This window comes from Colobus angolensis, unplaced genomic scaffold, assembly GCF_000951035.1.
Source record: "Colobus angolensis palliatus isolate OR3802 unplaced genomic scaffold, Cang.pa_1.0 Scaffold31, whole genome shotgun sequence".
Taxonomy (NCBI): domain Eukaryota; kingdom Metazoa; phylum Chordata; class Mammalia; order Primates; family Cercopithecidae; genus Colobus; species Colobus angolensis.
Window position 1 is genome coordinate 1,091,353 of NW_012116377.1, and position 14,106 is coordinate 1,105,458.

Below are 14,106 nucleotides of genomic sequence, written 5' to 3' on the forward strand. Positions count from 1 at the left end.
CCCCGAAGATCACCGCCTCGGAGCCCCGGTCTAGCTCATCTACCTCCAGCAGCTCCTGGGCTACAGATCTGCATCGCAAAAATCAAACCGAGGCAGAAATGGATACTTCAGGGAATTTTTGTACCCAGCTTCTCTTGAAGGGCCCCTGAATGGTCTGTAAAAGGGATGGACTCCCATTTGCAGAGACAGGCATTGGGCAAGGCACCAGGGTGTGTGCACTGCAATGGCTGGTTTCCCGGTTTCAGTCTGGATGAGCCAGTAGCGGCTATGAATGAGACTGGAAGAGGCAGCCCATGTGAGAACATCTTTCAATCAGAATGTGCTGTACAGAGGGAGGGCCAGAGCTCGTTTTGGTCACCAAAATTAACTTTGTTTTTCACTAGCTAGATCTGCCAGTTCATTTTATCCCGTGCACTGAAACTTAGGCCTCTTCCTTCCAGGAGAATGACTTTACCGTCTTGGCTTTTGCACATGACATTAGCCAACATGGAAAAGCAGGCTGTTCTGACCTCATGTCATCATCCATCTTCACTGGGGACTGGGCCACTGGGTATTTTGTTTTTCCCTAAGTCATAACCAGTGTACCTCAACATTTAATAGAATTCATCCCCTCTTACTCCATGAAGGGACCATCATTTGTTGAAAGTTGCTAGAAATATGACCAGGCACAGTGGCTCACGCCTGTAATCCCAGCACTTTGGGAGGCCGAGGCGGGTGGATTACAAGGTCAGGAGATCGAGACCATCCTGGTTAATATGGTGAAACCCCATCTCTAGTAACAATAGAAAAAGTTAGCTAGGCGCTGTGGCGGGTGCCTGTAGTCCCAGCTACTCCGGAGGCTGAGGCAGGAGAATGGCGTGAACCCGGGAGGCGGAGCTTGCAGTGAGCTGAGATGGCACCACTGCACTCCAGCCTGGGCGACAGCGAGACTCCGTCTCAAAAAAAAAAAAAAAAGTTGCTAGAAATTATAAATACCTTTGAAACCTTCAATTGGTTGTGATGTGTCCCTTTATTTTAAATTTTGTATCAGTGTCCTCAAAGTCAAGTCAGTCCAATGTCTTCAAGGAAAGTGAGTGCCCTGAGTCATGACAAGGAATGGAGAAACTCATCAGCTGGAGATCTGGGTCTGGCCAACAGGGCAACTTCTGGACTTTTCAGAAAAACTGAGAATCCGAGAGTTTCAAAGGATTTATTTGATTTCCCCACATGATCACAACCATGGTTTTACACTGATAGAGTCTGTTACCACTGACAAACAGAATGCAGATGAACACAAACGCACTCCTTCCCTCCCACGGGTACACAGTGGGGGTGCCAGGTTTCTTGTGAGGGAGGTGTCCCTTGAGTCTCTGAACAGTCTGGGGATTCAGGACCTGATTCTAATTGCTTCAAACAACTCGGAGGCAAAAGTTATCTCCCAAGAGGAGACGCATGCTGTGTGCAGTCTCAATGTGACTGCACACAGACGGGCGACGCGGATGGTCTGAGTGGAGGGCAGGCCCCCTCCCCCTTGTCCTGTGCTCAGCGCCCCCACCTCACCCTGCTCAGTGTAGCCATGCTGCCTGGACTATTGTTGTTATATAAAATACAAATGCACTCGTTTCTCAGGCAGGAAGGGTGATGATACTTTACAAGGAGAACTATAAGACTGTGCGTGCTCACCTGCGGGCACAGAGCTTCCCGTGGAGCTGAGTCAACACCCAGCATCAGCTGTGAACATCTGCTGTCTTTTCAGCTCATTGTTAAGAAAAACAAGAGGCTCGTGCCGCATGCAGTGTGTGAGGGAAACATCACTCTGCACTGGATGCTGAAGACATTTTTAAGCAAGATGTGCACATCATATTGGATGAACTTTATTTTTACATTGTTGTACAAGTCATTGGTAAACTTAAAAAAATACAAATACATGATTTGATTGTTGTCCCAGGAAAGACTTTTGTCACATTGCCAGCTGTTTCCCTCAGCGTCTCCTGCTCCTGTCAGCAATTCTGTATGTAACTACAATAGTTTGTGTGACTTGAGAAAGGTGTGCCAAAGGTGTCCTCACAGTGAGAAGGGACCAGGCAGACATCCTGGGGCCCTCGGCCTCCTTCTGCCTCCCCTCCCGTGGGACGTGATGACAGGACCCCGAAGCTATGGCTGTAACAGGTGGGGATCGAGAGGGGACAGTCCCATGAAAGACACACGGGGACACCAGCTCACTGGGAGCTTTCGCTTCCCAAACAAGATGTGGGCAGCATGACTCCAGTCTCCAGAATCCAACAATGTATCTTCCACAAACTTTTGATAAGCTTGCAAATAAAACAGGATGAAACCTCACTGGCCTGAAGGAGCATACAGCGTGGCTGGAAACCCCAGGATGGGCTCAGTGGGCTCCAGCAGGTCCTTATGCAAGGCCCAGGCCTGCTGCCCAGCACAGCTCCAGGACACAGCCAGGACAGTGCCAGAGGCTGGCAGCCCGAGGCTGTGGAGCTTGCAGGATGGTGATGGAGAGGGAGAGTTTCTGGAAAGCCCCTCCTGGGGTTTACTGCCTGTTCCTATTCATTAGTGCTGCCCTTCAGAAAGCAGTTCTATGCCAAATGGCCTGAATCTTTTCTGGAACAACCTAAAGGTTACAGTGAGACTCTCCCCTTGGCACAGAAGAGGGCGAGAAAAGCTGACATACTCAATATGTGATCGCTTTACTTCAACGATGCGTCTACGGTCACACCAATACATTTTGCAAATGTACAATCCGCAGAGCGCGGCCTCACAGCTGACACCGGATGACATGCAGCAGTTTAACGCTTCCAGGTCAGAACAACCTCCTCAAAGCTGCGAGACAAAGAGTGCTTTAGGAAGCCTGGCTTTTAGAAAAGACCTAAGAATTGAGGAGTCGGGGACACCAGGGCGCTTCCCCCACAGCCTAGCCTGGACCCAATCACATGCTCCCATGCTGTTTCTTTCTGAGCAGACACCAAAGAAAGAAATGCCACACCAATGGGAGGACACAGGTGGGCAGGTTAAAGTCACACTTAATTTTAAAAAGGCTAAACTCTAGATTGCTGTATTTGCTCTCTGTGGAGATTAACAAAGTGCTTGGTTTGCAGATTTGCTGGTACGGTGATCTCAATGATATGAGCGAGGGGAGGGATGTGGAGGGAAATCAGCAAAACCCTGGCCAGCCAGCCAGCCAAGGTGACACACAGCCAGAGGGGGCTCCCCTCTCCTCCTGCCGTCCGGCCACGGCTCACCACGCTGTCCACCGAGCACGCGGCCCCACGGCCCGCAGAGTCAGGCGTGAGCTTCGCCCTTTCTGAAAGGGCCTCCGCCTGGACAGGCGCCGGGGGGCAGTCCTCGGGTCCCATGGCTTAGGAGCACAGCACTGACGGCTGCAGTGGCTCGAAAGGCTGAAACTACAAAGTATGGCCCGTGGGTGACTCGGGCACAGACCCGCCACGTGCAGCATCTGGCCCAGGGAGCGCATGGTGTCACCACAACACAGAAGCGACAAGAGCACAGCTGAGAGTCATGTGATGCCCTGGCAGCTCACTGGACCATGGGAAGGCAGCGGGGGCTCCGCCCGGCACTCGTCGGCTGGGGTCACACGGGCCACGGTGATGACACAGGGGTTCTGCTAGCACATGGCTACATGGAATTACGATGATCACTGCTACCACTCAGAAAACAAAACAGGGAACACACACACCGCCCTGGGTTGCTAAACGCTAAAGTCAACCTTCAGGTTCGAGAGTGGTTCCTGGTGAAAACACTCTCTGAGGGCTTCGGCCTGGTGTGGGTTGGAGGCGGGATGAGGAAGTTATGGTGTTGGGGAGACGAGGATGAGAGCTGGTCACTTTCAGGTTGGAGATGAACACTTCTGCCGTGTATGGGTGCCCCTCTCGGAGGACTCTGAATGAGTGTGCATTAAATCATATGCGCGTAAAAGAAACATGGATCATGGAGATTCACAGTTATCGCAGCCATTAAAGTGTCTAAGAATCTGTGTAACCAATGTCCTAAGACAACCAGCTCATAACCAGCTGTCCTGAGTTGCTACTGTAGAGTGTACTGCAGTTTAGCTATTTGCTTACCTGAAATAACAGAGCATTATAATACTATTTATGATAGTATTCTGTTAATAAAATAAGGATTTATACAAAGCAATACTGGACTTTTTAAACAGTTAGATGCTATGTTACTTGGCACAGTTAGTAATGATTGTGTAAAGATTTTAGCCAGTCCTAGAGGGACTTCTTTGTATGAAAATATGAAGTATCTGAATTTGTTCCTAGCATTTAGGGTTTGGTCTACTGTCTCACACACCCAGCTAAGGTACTGTCTTCCTACTAGGTAAGTGGAGCTCCTTGTAAGGTGGGTATTGCTAATGTTGTGGACTGAAACGCCTGCCTTTCACACACAAGTACTACCTATACAGTATATATATATATATATTTATATATTTATATATTTATATTATATAAAGTTTACTTACGTATTTTCATCAACCATATCAGGTCTACTTAATTTTTTGCCCATTGTCAATAAAAGAGCAATAATGCAGCAAGTTTTGGGGTTTGTTTTGTCTCTGTTTTTGTATCTCATTTCTTCGTTTTCTAGGTTGGGTTTTCACAGGCATGTAAATTAGGGCACAGGGAGCTGAGAGCTGGAGTGGGGGAGGCAGTTCAACATCTACTTGGCTGGCGGCACCGTTTCAAGGCTGATGGTGTCTGAGGCCCACCCATCCCTCAGACTGAGGTGAGCGGAGCTCGGGGTGCCAACACTAAATTAAATCTGGACCTTTGTTCCACACAACACCAGCCCTATGGGCTCCTGGGGCTCCAGTTGGGCCATGAGGGGAGAGGGGAGAGATGGCAACAGAAGTGCCCCGGGTTTGGTGTGCGGCTGGCGACCCCCGGGCGTGCCCTGTGTGGTGTGCAGCTGTTTCAGGGAACCTGGGACACCTGCCCAGGCTGTCTACACAATTGTGCTGATGCCGCTGGGTTTGGCCTTGCTGCTGGTGGGGGGCGGCGGGGCAGGGGGCTGCCCGTGGTGGTGCGCTGTGTGCCCCATGTGGGCCGAGGACAGCGGCGGGTGGCCGTGGGCGTGGGCCCCGTAGGCTGGGTGCCCCCCGTGGGGGCCGTGGTGGTACTGATGTGCGTGCTGGATGTGCTGGGGTGGGTGGTGGTGGTGGTGGTGGTGGTAGGGGGGTGGGTTCTGCTGCATGTGGCAGTACTGGGTATGATGCCCATGCACAGGGGCCTGCGGCAGCCCCTCTGGGGGCCCCAGGTGGTGGCCAGCGACGGAGTGCTGCAGGTGGGGCAGGACCACCGGTGGGTGAGGGGGTGGCGGGGCTGGGGCTGAGGGCAGGTGGGCCTGGGGAGGGGGCTTCCCTCTCTTGCTCCCGAATAAGGAGCCCAGGAGGGAAGATGAGTTGGGCATAGTCTGGTGTGGGCGAGATGGACACTCTCGTGTTGATGTAGCTCTCCGGCGCATGTGAGGACTGCTAATGATGGACCCCTAAAAAGGAAATTCATAGAAATCAAAATTAAAAGATCTTCAAGCACTTAGGTCAGAATGTTTTTTTTTTTTTTTTTCGTAAATGTAAAAATTCACCCACTGACTGCTAAGCTTTAGTTCAACTTGCTGGCCAGAGGGTGGGGCTGAGTGAAGCTGGACTGGGCCCCACCTCCTCTCACTATAGTGCAGGGTACTTGGGGGTGACTGGCCTTGACCAAAGTTGGGGGTGAGGGCAGGGGAGGGGCCCGCCTCTCTGACTGCCGCAGCAGAAGTGGGACTTCCAGTCTCATTCTGACAAGTACTTTGGCCCTGGCAGCAGCCTGAGGTTTCAGATCGGAACCCCTGGGTTGGGGTGTCTGTGCGCTGTGTGTGGCAAGTGCAGAGGGGCTGGTGTGCCTGGAAGAGGAGCTCTGCTCTTGCTGAAACAGGGCCCTCAGCTCTCCTGCTCCGCCCATGTGGGTCCTGAGGTCTCGGGGAAGGTGGTGACAGGGACAGGTGGGGCTCAGAAACCTTGTCCTCTGGGGGAATGGGCTGCCTAGGCATTTCACTGCAGCTGCCTACTGCAAACCAAACAAGGAAAAAGAAGGAAACAGAAAAAGATCTGCAAGCTGAGGTAGAGATGTGAACAGTAACACAGAGATGGCCGGAGGATGAGTGAAACATCATGAAATCCACACTGAATTTCTCTTTCTCTCAAGACACTCCTCCTCCCACAAGCTAAGCAATTCCATGGTGTCCTGCCGCAGACACACAGCAATCAAACTCCAAGAAGAAAGCGATGGGGATGGGTGGGCGTGGAAGTCAAGGGTTCAGCAAAAACATCCAACAGCAAGTGTGGAGGATGAGTGGAAGCCGGGTGGCCCGGGCGGGGGTGCCGGAAGCTGGGGATGGTCAACCATGCTCAGGGACCATAGGTGATGGAGTTAAGCAGAAACCAAAACACAAAATTCAGAACCACCCCCACTGTTCAGTCCAAAACAAGCGGTGAGAGGCATGGATGTTTCTAGGCACACAGGAGAAGCTGACATGCACAGGGTCCCAGGCAGGCAGGGAGGGAGCGGGTGTCTGCGTCTCTGTGCAGTAGGGGAAGGAAGAGCAAAAAAACAAAAACAAAAACAAAAACCAAAAACCAAAAACCAAAAAAACAAAAAAAACCAAAAAACAAACAAACAAAAAAAACCAGGACAACAGATATGAACTGAGGACTGGGGAAGGCGACACAGGACAGCCAGCTGGACGGAGGCGCTTCCTACTTACTTCCACATTGCTCTCTAGCGATCCCGCACTGCTGCGACGCCCTCGCTTCCCTGCCCAGAACATGCAATACCAGAAGTTAGACGCGGACATGAGGCTGGGGGCGCTGCCTGCCTGGCGCCACGCTGCTGCCACGGAGCCTGCACCCCTGCTGGGAGCAGGCACAGGTGCCAGGCCCACCTGCCCACAGGAGCCACGTGTGAGGGGTCGGAGAAGGGGCTCAGTGGGGAAGCCAGCAGCAGTGCAGGAATGAATTTTCAAAATAAAGTTTTTGAAAAGCAAAAAAAAAAAAAAAATTTTTTTTTTTTTTTTTTTTTCAACCAGCCCCTATTTTATACTCCTTCTCCTGGACCAGCAGTCTGTTGAGAGGGGCCCTGGGGCTGAGGCCTGTGTACAGGTGGGCCCGATGCCTCCAACTCGTGTGTTCACCCGACTCGGGTGAATGGGGAGGGGTGAGGGCAGCTTCTCCATAGCCACAAACAGCATGGCAGGTCCTGCATGCCCACCTTCAGTGACTGCCATATATATGTGTATATCCGCACACACACATATATGCCCCCACCTCCTCGGCAGGACGAGCACTGAGGGTGAAGAGGAAACAACTTCATACCCCCGCTTCCTCCCGGCTGCCTGTAGGAGCTCAGTTTTGGTTTGTGCAGTGCCCTGGCCAGGGGCAGGAGACAGGGCTGGGGGCTGCTGGAAACCACCTTCCAGCTTGGGATTCCTCTGCTTGGCACCATTCCCCAAGGGGCCACAAAGCCTTCCCTAAGCCAGGAGGTCTCTGCCAGCATCTTCGTCGTGCCCCAGTGCAGGGCACACAGTAGGCACTCGGTGTGCGGGGTCCGTCAAAGCAGGGCCGGGTCTTCCTCTTGGCTCCGGGTGCCTAGGGCCCAGCCCGGCCCCGCCCAGCCTCCACAGTCCCTCCTGAGGACTTCTCCGTGGACTTTTGAGGAACACCAAGCCTGGAGCATGACGGGGCCCGGCCTTAGGGGCCAGCCTGGGCTCTGGGAGTGGGGATGGGAAGAGGGAGGGAGAAACAGCCCTCCCCACTTGACATTCTTGAAGCTTCCATCTGGGCAGCATTGCCATGTGTTGAGCACCGCACTGGACAGGTCAACCCTATACTCGCCACTGTGTCCGTGTCAGAGAGGGGGACGCTGAGGCCCAATTCTCACAGGCAGCAGGGTTCACACCCAGACCTGCGCACCTGGCCGCCTCTAAGGCTGGATAACTTGGCCACGCTGCCTTCAGAGCTGGACCCCAGGCCTGGTTGGGCCCAGGACCCTAGGAGAAGGAAGCAACCGCTGGGCCTCCCCACTGTGCCCTGTCCCCAGCCTCTGGGAAAGTTACTGCACCTCCCAGCCAGCCCAGGGCCACCAGCCAGTGACAGGTGGAGGGAGTGCTGTGGGCTTCAAGCCTCCCCGTGCCCTCTGAGTGTGCTGGGCTGTGCTTTGGCATGGCTTCAGCCTGGGCATCGCCACACAGACTCAGGGGAGTCCAGTCCCTCTGCCTTGCCTGCTGACCCCAAACCGGAGGTCCAGGTGGGAGTTGGGGTCAGCAGAAGGCCTTGGGTGGCTCTGGCTTGTGTGATGTGGCCCTCAGAGACCACTATTGGGAAAGGGCCACACGGCACATCGGGGCAAGAGGGCTTGACACCAGTTGCTGAGGACCTAGGACAGTCAAGTAGGACCCTGGCCCTAATTCTCAGCCAGAAGAAAGAGGAGGCTCATATTTCCTCATTTTTCAGCCAGTGTGGGAAGAGGGGCTGACCTTTCTTCCCTTCCTGCCCAACACAGTGGTCCAGGGACATGAAGCAAACTAGAGTCCAGCCTCCCAGGACATGGCCTCCCTCCTCCACTCCCCTCTTGGGTGGCCACAGCCATCAGACACTCAGGATACTGTGGCGCCGTGTGGAAACGTGGAGGGACAGAGCGCCACTGTCTCTAGGGTTTTCAGATCAGCTCTCTAGCCCACTCCTCTAAGGCCTGGGACTCCTCTGGCTGACTAAAAACCAGGGGCAGAGGGGAGATGGCCTCCCCTGCCTGTATCTGGCAACTCCTTTTGGCCAGCCTATAGCTTCTGACACGACCTGGGCCAGGCCTGAAGGCTGGGGTTGGGGGTCCACACAGTGTCCCCACCTGGAGTTAAACACGGTCCTCCTTACCCCGCTCAACTTGGGTGAACACTTAGGAGTTCTTTACTTCGCTGTTTTGGAGTGATGCTGAGTGTCTTACAATCCACTTTCTCAGTGTCTCAGGTCAGCAAGAGACGCAGGGTGATCCCAGGGCTCCCTCTGTGCTGAATCCCAGAGCCCTGTGCTCATAGGTACACCCACAACCATAACTGCCCATAGCAATCTGTGCAGACATCCCACGCATATGCAGCCTCCCACACCTGCCCAGGTTCACAGGCTGATGAAGTCAGGCAGGCCAGAATAGTGGCTCACGCCACACGTGTGCAGATCAGGCCAAGCCAGCCCTGGGCAGGGTCTGGAGGGACTTGGAACCATTTTTCTTGAAGGGCTCCCAGGATGGTTCTTCACAACTTTTGCAGCTTCCTCAGAGTCAGGGCAGGACGTCACGTGGCAGTACTCTCCTGCCCACCGGCTACTCGTCCTGTGACCCTCAACAATGCTGCAGCCGAGCTGGTGGCCTTGCTCAGTGTCAATGACCACAACAGAAACGATAGCTACACACACTTGGCTGGCGCTGCCTGAGCCAGGCATGCCTGAAAGGCTTTCCATGCATTGACTCCCTCGCTGCAGCGGGGGAAACAGGCCCATAGGGTCTGAGAGCTAGAGGGGGCAGGTGGAGGTGAGGGATGGGCTCAGGCTGTCTGACTCTGGCATCTGCGTGCTGCAGCATGTTCTCTGCTGGGCCTGACATGGTGGGGAGGGATGTGGCCAGGGCAAGAGGAAGCACCACCCTCTCTGGGCCCTGGCCCGCTTCACACATGGCAGGGGTGCTGCTCTGTCCACCCACCACTGCTGGCTGTCACTGCTCCCCTGGAACAGGACATGGAGACTGTTGCAGGCAGGTCCTCTCCGTAAGGACTCAGAGCTGGGCAGCTTGGCCAGGGAGGGGCAGGAGGGCCGCTGGGGGCCACTGGTCAATGTCCACCACCACTCGGTTGATCCCTGTTCCCACAGTCCTTGCTGGGTCCTTGGTCTCGGGTCAGCAGGGCTCTTGTGCCACTGGAATGAGGACCGGGTGGGGAGTCTTGGCCCAAGGAAGACCAGGGCTGAGACACCAGGCAATGCACTGCGGTAGGGCCGGTGCTAGCCCCCTTCCCTCTAACTCTTGGCATGATAGAGGCTTCTGGAGGCTCCTGAGGATGAGTTCCTTCGGGCACCATCTACAGCTACTTCATCAGTCCCCTGGCTTCATGTCTGTGGTATGTCCTCTCCTGGATGGATGTCGAGTATAGACCTGGGACAGCTGCTCTCAGGGTTTCCTGCTTCGGGAGCAGTGACGTGCCAACCATGGAGGGGACACTGTCCTGCGGGCCTGCCTCTTCCACAAGCTCATCGTGGTGTTTTAGGCTCAGTGCTGTGAGGGCTGTGGTGAGTGAGGTGGGGCCATGCTGCCGCTGGGGAGCTTGCAGCCCTGACCTGGTCCAGAGCATGACGCTGCCAGCCTTGCCCCTCCCCAGGAAGGCTGCCAGCACCCACCTGTCCCAATGGGAGATCACAGGTGGCCTGTCCCCAGCCTGGGGTCTCGGCAGCTGCCTGGACTCAAACCCCACCTCACTTCACCTCCAAACTTTTCTGGGTACAGGGGGGTCTCTGAGATCTGTTCCTGCTTTTGTTTTAATGGTAGGCCCAGGGTGGGGTCTCAGTCCTTATTGTCCTTCTGAGCTCAGAATTCCTAAATGACAACAGCAATCATCACACTACATGAAAGCAGCTGGCTCTGGGCTCACCCCTCACATGAACGTGGGCCCGGCACGTGGCTGTCCGACCCCCAAGCTCTGGCAGAGGGTGGACGGCTGGGGTCCTGACCTCTGGGCCCTGGGGTGGATGGGGCTCAAGGGCCTTGGTTCTGGCAGAACCGCTGCTGCCTGAGAGGGGCTGGACAGCTTTGTCAGGGGAGGGAGAGAGCAGGGCCCGCCACACTGCACAAACTCAAACAGAGGTCCTGGCCCACAGCCTGCAGAGGCCCAAAGCAGTCCAGTGACATTTAGCTGTGTTTCACAAGGCCACTGGGAAAACCAGTGGTTCTCAACCAGGGGTGATTCTGCCCCCCAGGGGACACCTGGCAATTTCTGGAGACATCAGTGACTGTCATGACAGGGAAGATATTACCGGCAACCAGTAGTAGAGGCCAGGAATGAGGGTAAATATCTTGCCAAGCCCCGGATGGCTGCCCAGCAAGGAGTCACTTGGCCCAAAATGTCAATCAAGCCGAGGTTGAGAAGCCCTGGGTTCAACCTTCATGCTGGCAACTGGCAATGAATTTCTGATTTTTTTTACTATGGCAAATAATAATAATAATAATAATAATGACAAAACGAAAACAAAGGAAAAAATCCAACTTAAAAAAAAGGGCAGACTCCAAAGGGCCTGAGAGGGACTTAGCTGAGGGGAGGCAAGGCTGCTGATGGGCAGGTGCAGGAGGGAGTCCTGAGGCGGGGCAGGTGGGGCAGGCAACCCCGGGAAGGGGGTCTTCCCAAAACAGGCACACCAGGCTCCTAGGGCAGACCTGCGCGGGACAAGCTGGGCCACTGCAGCCCCAGGCAGCCCCCAGGGCCCTTTCCAGGAGAAGCTCACTGACTGGTGGACAGACTGTTGGGCTGAGGGTGGGTATGATACCCTCCCGTGTACACTCCTTGAGCAGCAACACAGGCTGCAGCGGCAAGAGCAGGCACCCACCGGCCGGCCCATGCCTCTTGTCTCTCCTGCTCCAAGAGGGAGAGGCTGGGCCAAGGCTGCTGGCAAAAGCCCCTGAGCCTTGCTGCTCACAGTGCCCCACCCCCAGGAATGCAGGCAGTTTCAGGGGTGCTGCTTGCTTGGGGGTGAAATAGCTGGCAGCAAATTAAACACACACAGAAACAAAGAAACAACCACAACATCACAGTTCCCACCAGGGCTTTCCCGGACCCCGGAGCCAGCCCTGGCCGCTGCTCAACGGCCTCTGGGCTGGACGAGGCCCGGGTTTCCCAGGAGAGGAGGCCCCGCAGGGAAAGCAAGACCGGGGACAGTGGGCAAGGGGGCGCCAGACAGCTTAGAGGGTTCCGCGCAAGTTCATTCATCAGCATGAAGCACAGGGACGCGGCCGCACAGAGAGCACGGGACACAGCCGCCGGCTCACTCCGGGCTAGAGCGACTTCCCAAATCAATAAACGAGTAAATACAACCCCTGGAAGAAGAAAGGGAAAATGGGGATGACTTCCCCAGCTAATTCGTATACAATGCCTTTCTTTTTCACAATTTGGTCCTGTTTTCCTGCGTCTTTTTGGGATGCCCTTTCTGTGCTGTCAGACGCTGCTCTGCTTTGGGGGAGGTCAGGGGAAATGCCACACTGGCCTCGCCGCAGGCCCCGCCCCGCGTGATGCATGCCCCGAATGCAGACGCCCTGCCTCGGTCTCGCATGCGCTGGGCTAGGAAGGTGGTTCTAGGCCAAGCTCTTACCAGCTTCCGAGAGGTCCCGCAGGGAGCTACTGAGGGCACTGCGCTTGAGGCCCTCGCCGCTGGCGTAGCTGTCGTCCAGGCAGGCCCGGCTCAGTGTTCCATTGCCCGACTCCTTTTTGAGGCTGGAGCACTGGGACATGCTGGGCCGCACAACGCCTTTCTGCTTCTCAAGCTCCGCTGGAACAGAGAGGGTGAGGGGCCTGGTGAGAGGAGCACAGCCTAGAGTGGGCAGGAGACGGGGCCTTCTGTTTGGAGCTAGCACTGTCCTGAGCCACCATCTGCCTTGAATGGGGAAGGGCTGTTTCTGGGAAAGAGGGTGTGATGGCCACCCTGGACAAAAGAGCAGAAAGGAGATCTCAGGAGGAAGGCTAGAGAGGCCAGAGGGCCTTGTGACCTGCAGGAATGACAGTCATCTTCCAGGCTCGGGGGTGGACAGGGAGGCACAGACTTGCCTAGGTCTGGGAGATGAGCAAGGATTAGCCAGAGCCTTCCACAGAAGGGGTAGCAGTAGGGAGTCCCATGTGCCTCCAGGGAGTAGACCTGCAGCCAAGGATGGCCTTGGCTGTGTGACCCATCAGTGGGTTGAGCCTGATGCAGAAGACGACGAGGTACAGAAAGGCCAGCTGGGAACTCTGCAGGCTCTTGTGCATGGGCTGACCAGAGAGCCAGAGTCTTTTGCTGGACATACGACAGGCAACAAGTAGGGCGGGTCCTGGATTGGACCCCCTCCGTGCCTCCTGCAGCCTGGGCACACAGACTGCCCCATCACGTGGCCATAGGGAAGGTCAGAAAAGACTGAGGGACATCTCATCTCTGTGGGCTCAGAAGAAGTCACTGCCCTGACATGGGGAGGCAAGTGCCAGTGTCCAGCAAGTTTTGGCCTTCTGTCCACAAGCCCTGGTACTCACACTCTATCCTGTGCTTCTCCATCTCTTGGACTTCCGCAATGGACTCTCGCAGGTCATCGGTGAATTTCTTCCGGTCTTGAGGGTTGGGGGCGTTGAAGTTTATTAACACTTTGATGTCTGCTCCGGGGACAGATGAAGTGAGCCGGATGCCATTGGGGTAGTCTGCAAAAGGGAAGGAGAGGGGAGGAGGCCCACGGGTCTCAGTGTGTTCTCTGCAACCTCCTCTCTGGTCAGGAAACAATGGTAGGGCTGAGTTGTGCGTGAGCCTGGGATAAGTGCCCGGAGTCCAGCCTCTGCGGTGGCAGGCTGCAGGGGTACAGAGCAACCTCATCTCCCAACTTGGGAAAGATGGTCTGTGTTGCTCCACATGTGACTTGGGGACAAAAGTGGCCGAGCTCACGGGAGGCTGCTGGGGCCACCATTCTTCCCCAACCCTAAGGTCGTGGAGACTAGGCCCTTGACTTCCAGGTCCTTGGACACTCTGCCAGGTGCTGAATCCTGGAGGAGGACAGAGGTTGCGTCCTGAGAAGGGTGGGGGTCTTCTCTAATCATTTCAGTTCTGGACAACAGTGAGGGCCATATTATCCCGAATGGCCTGTGGCCCACAGCTCCCATGGGGTGCACTATGGGCACTCCACAGTCAAGGAACCCTGTGCCCAGATCTGCCTGGTGCCACCTCCTGGCTTTCAGGGTCCCTGGGGCTTTGATCTCCTGGCAGTGCTGCTCCTGCAGTGGGAGTCACTGACAAAGCATCAGGCACTGGATACTTGAAGGTTCTTGGACCAAGCACCAATCTGACCTTGGCTCAGACCAGGT

General features: G+C 55.2%; 1 protein-coding gene across 3 annotated transcripts in view; it reads right to left on the reverse strand.

Annotated features, from left to right (window-relative positions):
* Window positions 1–1,175: 1,175 nt before the first annotated feature.
* IQSEC1 (IQ motif and Sec7 domain 1) overlaps window positions 1,176–14,106 on the reverse strand; it is a 183,674-nt gene continuing 170,743 nt past the window's right edge. For 2 of the 3 annotated variants that reach the window (XM_011950653.1, XM_011950652.1), the window contains exons 11-14: window positions 13,291–13,452; window positions 12,383–12,559; window positions 6,757–6,806; window positions 1,176–5,499 (exon numbers count right to left, since the gene is read on the reverse strand). In XM_011950653.1, the coding sequence (XP_011806043.1) occupies window positions 4,957–5,499; window positions 6,757–6,806; window positions 12,383–12,559; window positions 13,291–13,452 (932 nt within the window). In that variant the 3' untranslated portion in view covers window positions 1,176–4,956. The remainder of the gene's footprint in view (window positions 5,500–6,756; window positions 6,807–12,382; window positions 12,560–13,290; window positions 13,453–14,106) is intronic. The other variant, XM_011950654.1, reaches the window with a different exon arrangement.